At 42.1% G+C, this 15,000-nt stretch overlaps 1 protein-coding gene across 1 annotated transcript in view; it reads right to left on the bottom strand.

Moving 5' to 3' along the window:
- The window catches only part of grip2b (glutamate receptor interacting protein 2b), a 74,462-nt gene that overhangs the window by 24,775 nt on the left and 34,687 nt on the right, over positions 1 to 15,000 (bottom strand). Inside the window, 1 exon segment of the mRNA XM_048254491.1 lies at positions 14,479 to 14,623. Coding sequence (XP_048110448.1) covers positions 14,479 to 14,623 — 145 coding nt within the window.

The following is a 15,000-nucleotide window of genomic DNA, read 5'->3' as shown; positions in this document are numbered from 1 at the left end:
TAGGCTGATTCATGTTCCCTTGCATTGTGTAACTGAGGTCCATGGCTAGTCTGGCTTTCATCAGACCAAGCTCAATCTTTTAAGAAATCAAAAATAAATAGCGGGCAGATCAGGCTGGGTTCACCCAGCCTAGTCCATAGGCACCCGATATTGTTTAATTTTCGATTGAGATATACACGCTCTGGCTATTCTAAATGCAAAATGCATCAGGGAGTTATGACAAAACGGTAACTAACAAACTAGATCCTAATAGAAAGCTGTTAGCTTCCCTAAGCTACAGGTAGATTATAAGGCAGGCCTATTTACAACATAAATTGTCAATAGGCTATGCTGGCTTACACTAATAAAATCTCCTTTGGAAACCAATGGCTTAAAGCGCACAGTATCAAGCGGACTTAAACTGCTATATCGCGGGCTTTAAAAATTTAATAACATTCAAGCAGCTCCATGAGTCAAGGAAAGCGAATGAAGTAGCCACTTCTAGATGGGACCCACTACACAGTAGCTTAAGGTGTGTTGCTAAAGCAGCCATAATGAAATGAAGGTGTCATTGTTTGGATACTTCACACACACGTGCTTTTAATTTCACAAGACTACAACTACCAAGCTGTAAACAAAGCACATCGATTCCCCTCTCACACCATGCACGCGACTTAAAACAAAATAAACAGGCGTCTCAGTCTCACGTATATATAAGCAAAACTGTATCAGACCGTGTAACGTTGGTAAATCTTCCATTGCACAGAATGATTTTGTAGCACGTGCAATAAATGACAGTCGAAAAGATACAAACAGTGCTGCTATCAATTTGTTTGGTATAACCGCATTTATAGTTTTCTACAAATGCAATCAATCAAATGCCTCCATCACTCAACTAACGCTAACGGTAACATTACCTAGGTCCTTATTGATATTACAAGATTAACGTTGCCTGCAGTAAAACCAAGCATGTCCGATAAACATCCTCAGATTTATTTCAACTTCAAGAAGAAATGGAAATTACACTTCATGTGAACATCGTCCTATCCTTATTAGATGTCAGCTGAGGTAAATTACAGTCCTTGTAGGAAAGCGTCCATTGTTTTTCCAACCCACTTTTAACTTCCAACAAAATTACGCCTCACTGCAACGATCGCCATCTAGTGGACAAACGACTACTTATCGCCAATACTGAAAATGCAGCCATGATGATGATGATGAATATTTATTTTGGCTTTCTTTTAATCCTACTGAATTTGTAATTATGTATCGGCCGTTCTAATACCGATAGTATGTGGGTGCCTGTGTGTGTGCATGTGTATATGTGTGCACCGCCATTTACAGGCCAATGAGTGTACAGTCACTAAATGTACACATAACCTAATTGTTTTAGACCCCCCCATGGATGAAATTCTACGAAACTTGGCATACCCCCAGAGAATGCCAGGTCAATCATACACATAAAATTTGGTGCAGTTCTGAACATCTTAACTGAAGATAGGGGCAATTAAAGCAGAATAATATTGCATTTTCATTTTTTCCCGGGGGGGGGGGGGTGCAAATCACAAATGAGTGATTATGAGCCAGGTTGATGTGGGCCCTTGAGTGGCTGGTGGTGGTACCCGGAGACGAAATGAAATTTTTCCGTAAAAGTCTAGTGGGGCTACATACCCACCAAATTTCATGTACCCCGGTGGTTCGGTGTCCCGGGTATCAATGACCAAAAATTCAGGGAGTAGATGACGGTAAAAATTCTTGAATTATGTGCATGTGTCGTGTACAAATTTATGTTTATGTGTGTGGGTGTGTGTGTGTGTGTGTGTATGTGTGCTTGTGTGTTTGCCTGCATGATGTGTGTTTGTGCATGTGCATGCATGCGTACATATGTCTACTGTGTGAGTATGTGTCATAATGTATGATTACTGTAAATGTATCTGTGTGCGTTTGTATCTGTTTATGCACATGTGTGCACATGGAATGGGTTAACATGACCCCTGGAGGCAAACATAACGGAAAAAAATTGGTCATCCTAGGCCCTACAGTTCTCAAGATATTCACAGAGAACTGTGTCTGCCCCCCACCCTCCTTTTCGGGGTCCAGTCCAGCGGGGGCTACAGATCAAAACGAAGAATGACGGTTCCATGCTATCCATGTGGGGGTACATGCCCACCAAGTTTTGTGTACCCGGTCTTTCAGTGTCCCGGGAATCCTTGTTGGTGTAATGTCACTAAATGTACACATAAATTATTTTATTGTAAGGCCCCCATGAACGAAAAAAGTACACAAAACTTGGTATGCATTCGGAGGGTGTCATAATGATCCTACACTTTTAATTTCGTGCAGTTTTGACCTTGTCAGCCAGAGATATTGTGATGAAAACACCTAATTTTTTTGCTTTTTAATTTTTAACTAGGTGGCGCTATACATGAAATAAGTGGTAATGGGATGGGTTGACATGCCCCCTTAAGACCAACATACATAAAAAAGGTGGACCTCCTAGGCCCTACGGTTATCGAGATATTCACAGAAAACTGTCTCCGGCCACCTACAGGCCAGTTGGTGTATAGTAACATAAATTAATTTATTGTGTGGCCCCCCACGAACGGAATTCCACAAAACTTGGCGTGCATACAGAGGGTGTCATAATGATCCTACAATTCCAATTTCGTGCAGTTTTGACTATGTTAGGTCACAGATACCTTCAATTACAACACCTCATTTTACTTTTTTATGTTTAACTAGGTGGCGCTATACATGAAATGAGTGGTTATGGAATGGGTTGACATGGCCCCTTGAGATCAACATACAAAAAAAAATGGTCCTCCTAAACCCTACAGTTTTCGAGATATTCACAGAAAACTGTGTTTGCCCTACCCTCCTTTCGGGGGGTCCAGTCCAGCGGGGGGGCTACAGATCAAAACGAAAACGATGGTTCCATGCTATCCATGTGGGGTTACATGCCCACCAAGTTTCGTGTACCCCGGTCTTTCAGTGTCCCGGGAATCATTGACGGAAATGTGGGCATGCGAAAAAGAAAAAAGAAAAAAAAAATCTGACTAAACCTATATGACCGGTCATAATAATATTTCTGAAATCAAGGATACACTATATCCTAAGAAAATGTGCTTTGCCAAATGTGTTTTGCAATGTTTGTTTGTGTTAATCTGACATAACGTTTTCAAAACAATTAACACACAGGTCTAAACAGAAGCACTCTGTTGCTGGCAAAAGACTCTAACACTCTCAAAACATTTTAAAAAAATAGTCTCTGTATTTATCCGTGAATTAGTGAAACACAATCAGCACACAGTGAACACACAGTGAGGTGGAACACACACTAATCCCGGCGCAGTGAGCTACCTGGAACAACAGCAGCGCTAGGGGGAACAGTGAGGGGTTAGGTGCCTTGCTCAAGGGCACTTCAGCCATGCCTACTGGTCGGGGTTTGAACCGGCAACCCTCTGGTAACAAGTCCGAAGCGCTAACCAGTAGGCCACGGCTGCCCCAGTGTGTGCTTTCAATCAACCATTACACAATGGACAATAAATGGAAAACATAGTTTTCAGTATGAGTAATTTCAGCCTTAATTTTTGCTATGTCTATGCAATTTCTTGATATTTTACATGGTATCAGAAAAACTGTAAAAAAGACAAAATGTCATCCCTCCCAAGATGTAACTGTCATTGGTATGTAAGATCTACATATAAGCACCTAGACAAGACGCATTTCATTCACAACTACAACTTGTCATTTTTCATTGAAATAGACCTACAGTAAATACCTGGACTTGTCAACTTTTTTACTGTCTTCTTCACTAAAAAAGTGAAACAGTTTCTCTATATGTGCGTTAGATCCATGCTTGCAAATAGCAGAACAGAACAGATGTTATCTCTTAGTCAGGGCCATGAATTCAAAATTATGTAACCCAGTAGGCATTTTTGAGGAAACATCATACATTATATTTTGACAGTTCAATGTCTTCTGAATATGAATTCACTGTATAACATTGAGATAAGGGTCTCAGTTTTTCACAATTGTTATTGAAACAATATGTAGGCCTACATTGTTTATAGGCGAGACACTAGGCCTACAGGTGAATAGGGTAACATTTTTAACGTATAACTAATACGATGAGACTTTCCTCGTTTGTGACTTACATTAACACTTTTGTATTGTATGTATATAAACTTTTGTTTTGTAATGTTATTTTTATATATGGAAAACTGTAAGCTGAACACCGGATGAAGACAACTTCAAAATTAATGTTTCATTTTGTTGACATTAGATTCAAAAGTTTTACTAGGATAATTTTGGATATCTCTGTTTATCATTCATTAAAGGTTCCCTGTGTAACGTATTTAGTTGTTTGTTAACAACATTTCTCATTCATAAATGTGGCTGCATTCATGTTTAATTACCACCACCACCAAATCGAAGCATACCTAGAGAAATCCTCATTTACATTTGCATAGCACAGTGTTGACTCGCCGTGTATGTGCACTATTTTAAAATAACGTTGGCCAGCAAGGGACATATGCGAAATACAGCTCAGTCTTTAGCATCTACATACAGAGAAAAGACATTCCCTACATTCAGCAGTGTAAGTTACGAGCCCATTTCCAAGTCATATGTCTTCCTAACAATCCAACATTGAATTAGTATTTTCCAAAGAAATACATAAAGAGAAAAATAACTTTGTTCGTGTTCTGTCACTGGCTCACTTGATCTCTAGTTTCTAGACCCAGAGACAGTTGACAACCTAACCTAACATAGTTTTGCTAGGACTAGTAGACTACCACAAAGTTGTGGCACGTGTGTTATTTCAGATAAGTTTGCAACAATATACAAGTTTAACCAAAGTCCTTAGCTGCTACCTAGCTAGCGAACATAACTAGACGTTCCCATTCACTTTCTGTTTACTGTGCTAACTTTAGCTCGGTTAACAGACAAAATAAAACGATTTATTCCGTGTCCAAAAGAGTGTTTCATTGGCATCACATACAAGCAATGGCAATAAAATAGTACACAAAATTGTACTAATATGTTGTTTTTGCTTATTCAAAGAGAAGTTTATGCGTCGACGTGCCTAGGAGTCCAGAACTAGGGCCAGTTTTGATGTGTAATGGCTCCCGTAGTTCTAAACGAGGCAGCGCTTGAGACATTGGTTGCTACAGTATACAGTATAACTCCTAACCACTAGATGAAAGAATTTCTTACACAGGAGGACTTTAAATCAAAAACTGCTTTCAGTAAAAGTGATATACTACACCTATGAAGTAGATCTGGTAAAAAAAAGTTTAATCGCCGTTCCATATCAATGCTTATGAATGGTAACTATAGCAAGGTTCACGCCTCCACGTCGTCCATTTATTTCTGATATTATTTCTGATAATGGACACCTCGTCGGGTATTATCCCGTACATATTATTCAATCTAGATAAACCTCCTGTAAAAGCCTTCAGAATATAGATAGGAATAAATCTTGACAGTTTAATGGACAGTAGGTACTGTAAGGGCTATTGAAGTGTTTCAGAATGTGGGGGGAAAACTCATTTTAGGGAAACAGCCTTTAAAGATATGGTTTGGAACTGAAATCTGCAGACTCAAATCAGAAGTGTAGTAAAGCACCAATGACTGTGGACAACACCAGGATGAATATCTGCTTCTTTGGGCCTTGCTTCACGAACATCATTCGATGAACATCCAAACCTGGCTTTACTGGAGTTTACTCACAAGGTCTAGCACTCTGGGGAAAACCCCCTTTCTGCTTGTGCACTCAATAAGGCTGATGAGTTTGGTTTCTGCATGTAGAGGAGGTGGTTGTTGCCTATCTCGCCTGCTACACAGGGTCAGCAGTAAACCTACCTCCTATTGCTCCCCGAGAAATTCAAATTTACAATTTGAAGACATATATGATTGCTTCAGAAATGTTTGCTAAGTTCAGGCACAAATATTTTCCTTGCTTTAAGCCATGCTCATGCATGTGGGCAATCGTGCCAAGCTCTCACCCCGACCCTGCCTCAGGTGTTGTCCTGATGGCCTTTTCGTGCCGGGCATTTTCTGAGGGCTATGATGGCTGCAACAGCTTTACAGTTGCTCATTCCATTCAAGGTGGAACCAGTTGGGCAGCCCCATAGCCGAACGCTACCCAGGCATACAGGGGCGTTTCGTTTGCAACAATCGCTAGCGTTTCGTTAGCCTGCCTCTGTGCTGGGGAAGCAGAATGTAAACTAACCTGCTTCACGTGATGTCTGAGACTTTGTGAGACTGAAGGTTGGCGGGTAGGATACACCAAACTTGCAAGTGGGATATTCTTCCTACAGGCAGTAGGGTGGGTGAGAGAGCCTTCATTCGCCCTGTAATGAGTCATTTAACTATACGGTATACCGACTTACGAAGATGATTAATTAACACAAAAACGTTGCCTGGTGTCCCTTTAAACCTTTGCCAATAGGCCTATATGCTACTGTAAGGGTCCGTTCCTGTTCTGTTTTCCCTGTTTAGTGTTTTTCCATCATGTCTGTTCCTTTTGTTTACTTCCTGTGTCCTGTTTCATGTCTTCCTTTGTTTGTTTTGACATGTGTCTGTTTCCTATGCCTGTGTCTCCGTCCCTCACCTGATGCTCATTAGTCTGTTAATTATCGTTTCCACCTGTCTCTTGTTACTTGTCCACCTGTGCCCTGTTACCCCTGTGTATTTACATGTAAACCCTCTATCTCCCCTCAGTTTTCGTTGGTTATTAGTTGTTTTGTGTAGTGTTACACACGGCTAGTTCTGGTCTCATTAAAGATTCCTGGTTTCCCAAGGTAACCTAACCTCATCTCGTCTCGTCTTGACTTGCGCTTCGGTCCAGCTCTCCTCAGCTAACCGCGACACCTATAGACTACTCATATAATTTAGTAGTTGCCACTCTGCTACTGCAGGCATAGGTCAGCCTCTAAGCTAGTTGTCCCCAAATAAAGGGCCAGCTCACTATGCTTGGCTTTAAGAGAGGGCCAGAGACTCGGAGTATGTCAGTAACAGTAAATAGCTTAGTGCTGTGAAAAACAGCAGTCCACCCTAAATTTTGCGTTAAAGGTGGTGGGATGAAAAATTTTGGGAAAAATGTTGTGCTGGTGCACCTAAATAAAAAAGTTAGGGGCACCAGTGTAACCAATGCAAAAAGTTAGTCTGAAGCCCTGGTGTGTCACGTGTTGTCTCAGTCTCTAATCTCAAGTGTGTTCAATGTGGACTATGGGAGCCTGTCAACTCATACTGGCCGCTCTGTGTCGTCGGCCTCACGCCAGCACCTGCATATCATGTTGCTGCAGTTCTGCACCAGACGTGCCTAAGACAGCCTAGACAGTAAGAGCTCGCCAGGACCCTGCCTGCTCTGTGTTGTCGGCTCGGGGCAAGTAAGCTAGGCTCTAAAAACATGTCAGTATTCAACTTCTGCAAAGTTTTCAGCTTGTGACTCTGATGGTAGTTTAGTACAAGACATGGTTGTCTGTTATCGCCAGTGAGGCACATATGAGGCAATATATGGCTATATGTGTTCCCATTGGTTAACATTGAGTGAACTCACCTAAAAGATAAGTAAGGGATAATGTATAGAACGCCGGTCATTTTTGGGAAAATAAGTCCCGACAGGGCGAACCGAACCCTGCCCCGAAGGGACTTATTTTCCCCAATAATGACCGGCGTTCTATACATTATCCCGCCTATTACACAGCTACTTGTCAAAACGAAATAATAAACTCCCCACAATATGACTTTAGCCTACATAGCCTAGCCTATTTGTTACCGTTCATCGTGGCATTTGTTGAGAAACAAATAGTTCGCAACAACACACGCTGAACTTGAATCAAACATTCTTTAGAACACAGCTGGTCAACCGTCTGCTTTCACTTTTGAATGAAGTTCCAGTCCTTGCGTAGTGATATGAAAGACGTATCAGAAGCACAAAACCCGTTGCAATTGACAGCGGTAATTATATGTTTACCGTAGAACTTTGGGAAATCCCATTCAAGTCAATGTAGCGTTCTACTTGCCTTGTGAAGAGCCGTGTAATAACAATCTTTAAATGTTATGAATATATTGGTTCAGTTCATTATGTGATTTGATAACTTCTCATGTTCTCCTTTAAAGAATTTAGGATATATTCACAACTGTTACATTTTGCAACATTTGCATGTTTGAAGAACCTTGTACGATATTGTTTTAATCTTAAGATTTTTACTGGATCACCCACTTTTTGCTTGTTTCTTTTTTGACTTAAACTTAAAAACGGTTTTGGGCAGTCATTTCCTTTTTATAATTTATGACTAAACAGTGACTTTTACGTAAGGGATAATGTATAGAACGCCGGTCATTATTATGACAGCCGCGCAGCGAAGCGGCGGTCATATAGGTTTAGTCAGATTTTTTTTTTTTTTTTTTTTTCATGCCCAAATTTCCGTCAATGATTCCCAGGACACTGAAAGAAACTTGGTGGGCATGTAACCCCACATGGATAGCATGGAACCATCGTTTTTCGTTTTGATCTGTAGCCCCCCTGCTGGACTGGACCCCCTGAAAGGAGGGTAGGGCGCAGACAGTTTTATGTGAATATCTCGAAAACCGTAGGGTTTAGGAGGACCATTTTTTTTGTATGTTGATCTCAAGGGGCCATGTCAACCCATTCCATTCCATATACATTTCATGTTTAGCGCCACCTAGTTAAACACAAAAAAGTAAAAATGAGGTGTTGTAATTTGAAGGTATCTGTGACCTAACATAGTCAAAACTGCACGAAATTGGAAGTGTAGGATCATTATGACACCCTCTGTATGCACGCCAAGTTTTGTGGAATTCCGTTCATGGGGGGCCACACAATAAATTAATTTATGTTACTATACACCAACTGGCCTGTAGGTGGCCGGAGACAGTTTTCTGTGAATATCTCGAGAACCGTAGGGCCTAGGAGGTCCACCTTTTTATGTATGTTGGTCTTAAGAGGGCATGTCAACCCATCCCATTACCACTTATTTCATTTATAGCGCCACCTAGTTAAAAATTAAAAAGCAAAAAATTAGGTGTTTTCATCACAATATCTCTGGCTGACAAGGTCAAAACTGCACAAAATTAAAAGTGTAGGATCATTATGACACCCTCCGAATGCATGCCAAGTTTTGTGTACTTTCGTTCATGGGGGGCCTTACAATAAAATAATTTATGTGTACATTTAGTGACGTACACCAACAAGGATTCCCGACACTGAAAGACCGGGTACACAAAACTTGGTGGGCATGTACCCCACATGGATAGCATGGAACCGTCATTTTTCGTTTTGATCTGTAGCCCCCCCTGGACTGGACCCCCGAAAGGAGAGGTAGGGCGAGACACAGTTCTCTGTGAATATCTTGAGAACTGTAGGGCCTAGGATGACCATTTTTTTCCGTATGTTTGCCTCCAGGGGTCATGTTAACCCATTTCATGTGCACACATGTGCACAAACAGATACACACACACACACACATACATTCACAGTAATCATATCATTATGACACATACTCACACAGTAGACATATGTACGCTTTGCTTGCATGCACAGGCACATAACAGGCAGCACACACACACAACACACACACACACACACACACACACACACACACACACACACACACACACACACACACACACACACACACACACACACCCACACACATAACATAAACATAACACAAACAATCAAGAATTTCTCAGAATTATGAACAGGCAAGATGGAGGTGGGGTTGTATAAAATTTATTTTACATGTGAAATCTATGAACTAATCATGTTTTGGTACTTGCTGTCTAGCAGATACCAGTGAGAATTGAGTGTGGATAATGCAATTTAGTGAGACAGTTAGAATCATATAGGCCTTTCAGCGTGATTTCTTTTTGTAGAAAAAATGTGCTGGACTGGGCGGCGGTCATATTTTGTACCGCTCTGCGGTAAATCTAGTTTTCCAAATAATGACCGGCGTTCTATACATTATCCCGCTTATTACACGGCTACTTGCCAAAAAAAAAAAAAAAAACTTCCCACAATATGACTTTATGACCTATTTGTTACCGTTCATCGTGGCATTTGCTGAGAAACATAGTTTGCAACAACACACGTTGAACTTGAATCAAACATTCTTTAGAACACAGCTGATCAACCGTCTGCTTTCACTTTTGAATGAAGTTCCAGATCTTGCATAGTGATATAAAAATACCTGAAGTAGAAGCACAAACTCCGTTGCCATTGACAGCGGAAATTATATGTTTGCAGCGGTAATTACATGAAAGTATTTTACCGTAGAACTTTGGGAAAGCCCATTCAAGTCAATGGAGCGTTCTACTTGCCTTGTGAAGAGCCGTGTAATAAAGCTTGTTATACAGCAGAAATGGATTCAGCACCTAAATATCATATAGAAACTAGAAATGCAATTCCGAGGAATTACACGAGGAGATGCAATCTGCTGGTTTGGGTGTTGGTGGGGCTGTTGAGCTTGCTGCTAGCACACTCAAGGTGTTTTTGATCTTGACATTTGACCTTCAACCTCCAACATCAACTCACTCGTACCAAATTTGAAGCATGTACGTCAAGCCGTTCTGGAGATATAATGCTGAATGCATGAGATATGGCTGGGACTTTTATTTTGACACACAGGAAACACTTTAACAGGATGTGTAGTTCAGATAGAGCTAGATTGTATGCTTAGGGGCCGTTTATACGAGAACGATTGCGAAGGAAGACGACAAAATATTTTATCATAAGTGCCTTTCGGGGCTTGAAGACGCAAAAATCTGAAGACTCCTTCCAGAGTGTAGAGTTTTGAAGACGACCCGGGTTGCGTCTCCGTCTAAACGGCTAAACCAAAGATCCTTGATTACCTCTCTGGCTAAACTGTCAAATTAGAATGTCTGCGGCGTGGCGTGCGGAGTTCTATCACACCACCACCCAGCGGTCTGGAATGCATATCAATCGAATATCACATACTCTTGCGTCTTCATATAAAACAAAGATTTCCCCTGAGAATGCTTTCGTCCTAACGAATAAAAAATGAAGACGAGACGCCACTTCTGCGTCTTCTCTTTTCATCGTCACCATATAAACGTAGCCTTAGAACCTGAGACAGTTGGATTTCTCACAGGTGACACCTGTGCCAGTGTTCTGATTAGCCTGGGAACTGCTCTGAGAACTACTTAACGAGCGCAGCTGGCTCTATTATGACATCACAGCCCCCATTCAAGTCTAATATCGAAAAATACACTTTTAATTACAAATATCTCAAAAAGTATAAACTTCTCAAAAATGAAAAACGGATAGGACGGTAAAGCCTTGGAAGATCTACGGAACGGTGTTTGAACCAAATTTGTACGTTAAGCGGTTTGGGCTGAATAGCGTGCACAAAAAGGTAAAAAGAAAAATAAGAAGAAGAAGTCTCTGGATTTCATAGAGGGCATGCATCCCCTCTAACAACACATGAAGTACTTTTCCTCAAAAATGCCTACCACATTTTTCCAGGGCTATTTCTCAAATTTCGGTCTTGACTATAACGAGTGATTGCTGCAAGAATTGTGCAAAAGAGTTTCACACAGTGACAGTTCCAGATCTTGCATAGTGATATAAAAATACCTGAAGTAGAAGCACAAACTCCGTTGCCATTGACAGCGGTAATTATATGTTTGCAGCGGTAATTACATGAAAGTATTTTACCGTAGAACTTTGGGAAAGCCCATTCAAGTCAATGGAGCGTTCTACTTGCCTTGTGAAGAGCCGTGTAATAAAGCTTGTTATACAGCAGAAATGGATTCAGCACCTAAATATCATATAGAAACTAGAAATGCAATTCCGAGGAATTACACGAGGGGATGCAATCTGCTGGTTTGGGTGTTGGTGGGGCTGTTGAGCTTGCTGCTAGCACACTCAAGGTGTTTTTGATGTAAATGTTCCAAACAAGGCTGTAATTGCATGTAGACTCAACAAACATTTTTAATGAAGGAAAATCAATCTGCAAAACTCAGGGCCTAAAAAAGATTAGTCAATATTTCTTGATTTGCCATTCACATCAGAAATGCTTGTTGTCCATTCCTGAAGTAACTTTTCTGCTAATATTTGTTGCAATGTTTTCGTTTTGGTGCATTCAGAGAGAGAGAGCCTGCATGATGGTGCCAATCGGGCAGCAACAGAAGGTGACATGGAGGAAAGGAAGTAAGGAAAGGAACAATGTGGGAATAAGGACAAAAATGTGTCATTTGTCAATTTGTCAAATTTTGTCATGTTTTGGTTTCAGTACTGTTTACATGATCACATTAAACCATGGTAAACTGGCCTCACACAGGCCTACGCCTACCCAAAAGGGCAGAATGGGCAAAAGGGCAAAGCAGAGTAAACATGCAAATGTTGCATGCCCAAGTTTGTAAATAAAACAAATACAACTTATGCCCCAATATCTGGAGTGGGTTTTTGTTCATATCATTATGTGTATACTCATACTCATTATCGCTTCTGTTTGTAATTTATTCATCCCTAATCGTTGCCATTTGATAAAATAGCAAAAAAAGAGAACAGGATTATGTAATAATATTAGACACTATTTCAAAAAAGAAAACAGACGTTGACTTTATGGCTATTGCCTTGGATGAAACGCTGAGCGACTTTTTTTAAATTTGTGTTATAGCTTGGACTTGTGATAAGATTAACGTTTATGTGAGGCGAAGACTACGATCGGGGTTAATATATCATTGGGTGCAAATGACAGTTATGTGACAGGTAGTTTTAAGTAAGAGTTAGAGCCACACGGCAGGTGCTTAATGTTTTTACACATGATTCCCCATTTGCAACGTGCCCAAAAAGGACTATCCAAATAAAGAGTGGCCACGTATACCTTTGTGTGACCCGGCACGAGGACACACGTCCCTTTGCATACAACCCGGACTGTAGCTATGCATAGTCACACATCTGCAAACATAGTTTCTAGGACTAACTCACTCTATGGCTGGCTCTGAGGCTCTATGTGAGCCCTGGGCTTGCACCTCTACCAAGGTAGGCACAAGTGGTAGTTACACAATGTGGCATTATGAAACACAGACTATGCTGCACACATGACCCCTCTGACTGTGATGGCAACGAAAAGAGTAAATTTTGTTATCTTGTTCAAAATAAAAAAAAAAAAAAACACCACAATGCCAGCTTTATCTAAGGGAGTCACACGCATTGAGAATAAACACACACACACACACACACACACACACACACACACACACACACACACACACACAAAGGTTAGATATCAGACACACCAATACAAACACACACAGACACACACAGACAATAAACAGAAATGCATGCAAATCCAAGACACTGATAAGGATTCCAAAGAAAGTTATGCCACAGTGTTTAAATCAAATATTTGCTTACACACACACATGCATGCACTCTAACTTCTCTCTCTCTCTCTCTCTCTCTCTCTCTCTCTCTCTCTCTCTCTCTCTCTCTTTCTTTCTCTCACACACACACACACACATCTTAATCTCATATACACACATACACAAAAACACACATAAGACTATTTTCTTCTTAAACACATAAGCATGCCACGGTACAATCTGTGCTTGAGACTGCGGGTCTGATTGGGGTGTGATGACAAGGCCACACAGACGGATGAGCGACAAGGTCAGGGGTGAGGGTGATGGGTGGAGGTTTGGAGTGGCGGGGGGCTGGCGTCGGGGGCGTCGGGGACTGGGGTGGCAGTGTATGTGCAGTAAACACAGATGCTACGCTATCACCAGGAGACCCTGCCAGAAGGACATGTCTTCCCAGGGAGGCCCCTGGCCCAGCTGCCCCAGAAGAAAGGAAGACGCCAGGGCACACTGAGCCGAGGCGGAGGGCACGCTGGAGAGGCCAACGGCCAGCGACCTCGGGGCGATAAAAAGGAGTGGAAGGGGAAGAGGACAACTGAAAGAGCCGGGGGAATCTGCCAAATCAGGCGTGCGCAACCTAGGGGGGAATTCCACTGCTTCATCCAGTGGTGGTGGAGGGGGTAGAAGAGAAAGGGTTAGAGTCTAGGAGCCGCCCTGTCTGAGCCCTGGACACATGTGCACACGCAGGGACACACACACACACCCGCACACTCCTCAGAGTCTCAGCATGGCCACACTATAGACGGTGAGTAATCCTGGCAGGTTCCTCGTATATATTAATTTAAGCATGCACATGTGCACGCACACACACACACGCACAAACACACACACACACACACACACACACACACACACACACACACAACGCACGTCACAGCATGGCCACGCTGAAAATGGACAGGTTCCAGCAGGCTCCTTATGGGCTGGCACACATTTTTACACATACCGCCCCCATATGCCCCCCTCCTTCAAACACATTCAAGTTTCACTCAAAGACGCACTGGTTTAATTGGTCCACACACAATCACAGATAGAAATCAATCCAACACACACACACACACATATACACTGAGACGCAGTGTGTACCTCTCGGCCAGGCCGCGTTTGGTGAGCCCTGATATGATGATGGGGTCAAAGGGCTCCTCTGTTCCTGAGATGGTGATGCCCAGTGGACCGCCGTAGCGTTTCAGCTCCACCGTGTAGATGATCGAGCCGGACGTCTCCTGTTCGTCTGAAAACACAAACACACACACGTGCACAAACACGCACATGTGCACAAACACACACACACACGTGCACAAACACGCACATGTGCACAAACACACACACAGTCAAACACACAGACAAACACACATGCCCACGCATATACACCCACAGACACACAAATAAAACAGTGAGAGAAAGAAGATCACAGGACCTCAACTTAGCAGATCCTGTCAATGTAGGCATCATACTATTCCAAAACCATTCCCACCTATGGTGGAGCTGAGGGGGGTCTCCTCAGTGACTGTGTGTGTGTGTGTGTGTGTGTGTGTGTGTGTGTGTGTGTGTGTGTGTGTGTGTGTGTGGTTGGGGGGGGGGGGCATTCCAAAGCTTCCGTCTTTGATG

Source organism: Alosa alosa, chromosome 10 (assembly GCF_017589495.1).
Source record: "Alosa alosa isolate M-15738 ecotype Scorff River chromosome 10, AALO_Geno_1.1, whole genome shotgun sequence".
Classification (NCBI taxonomy): domain Eukaryota; kingdom Metazoa; phylum Chordata; class Actinopteri; order Clupeiformes; family Clupeidae; genus Alosa; species Alosa alosa.
This window is presented reverse-complemented; position numbering and strand designations above follow the sequence as displayed.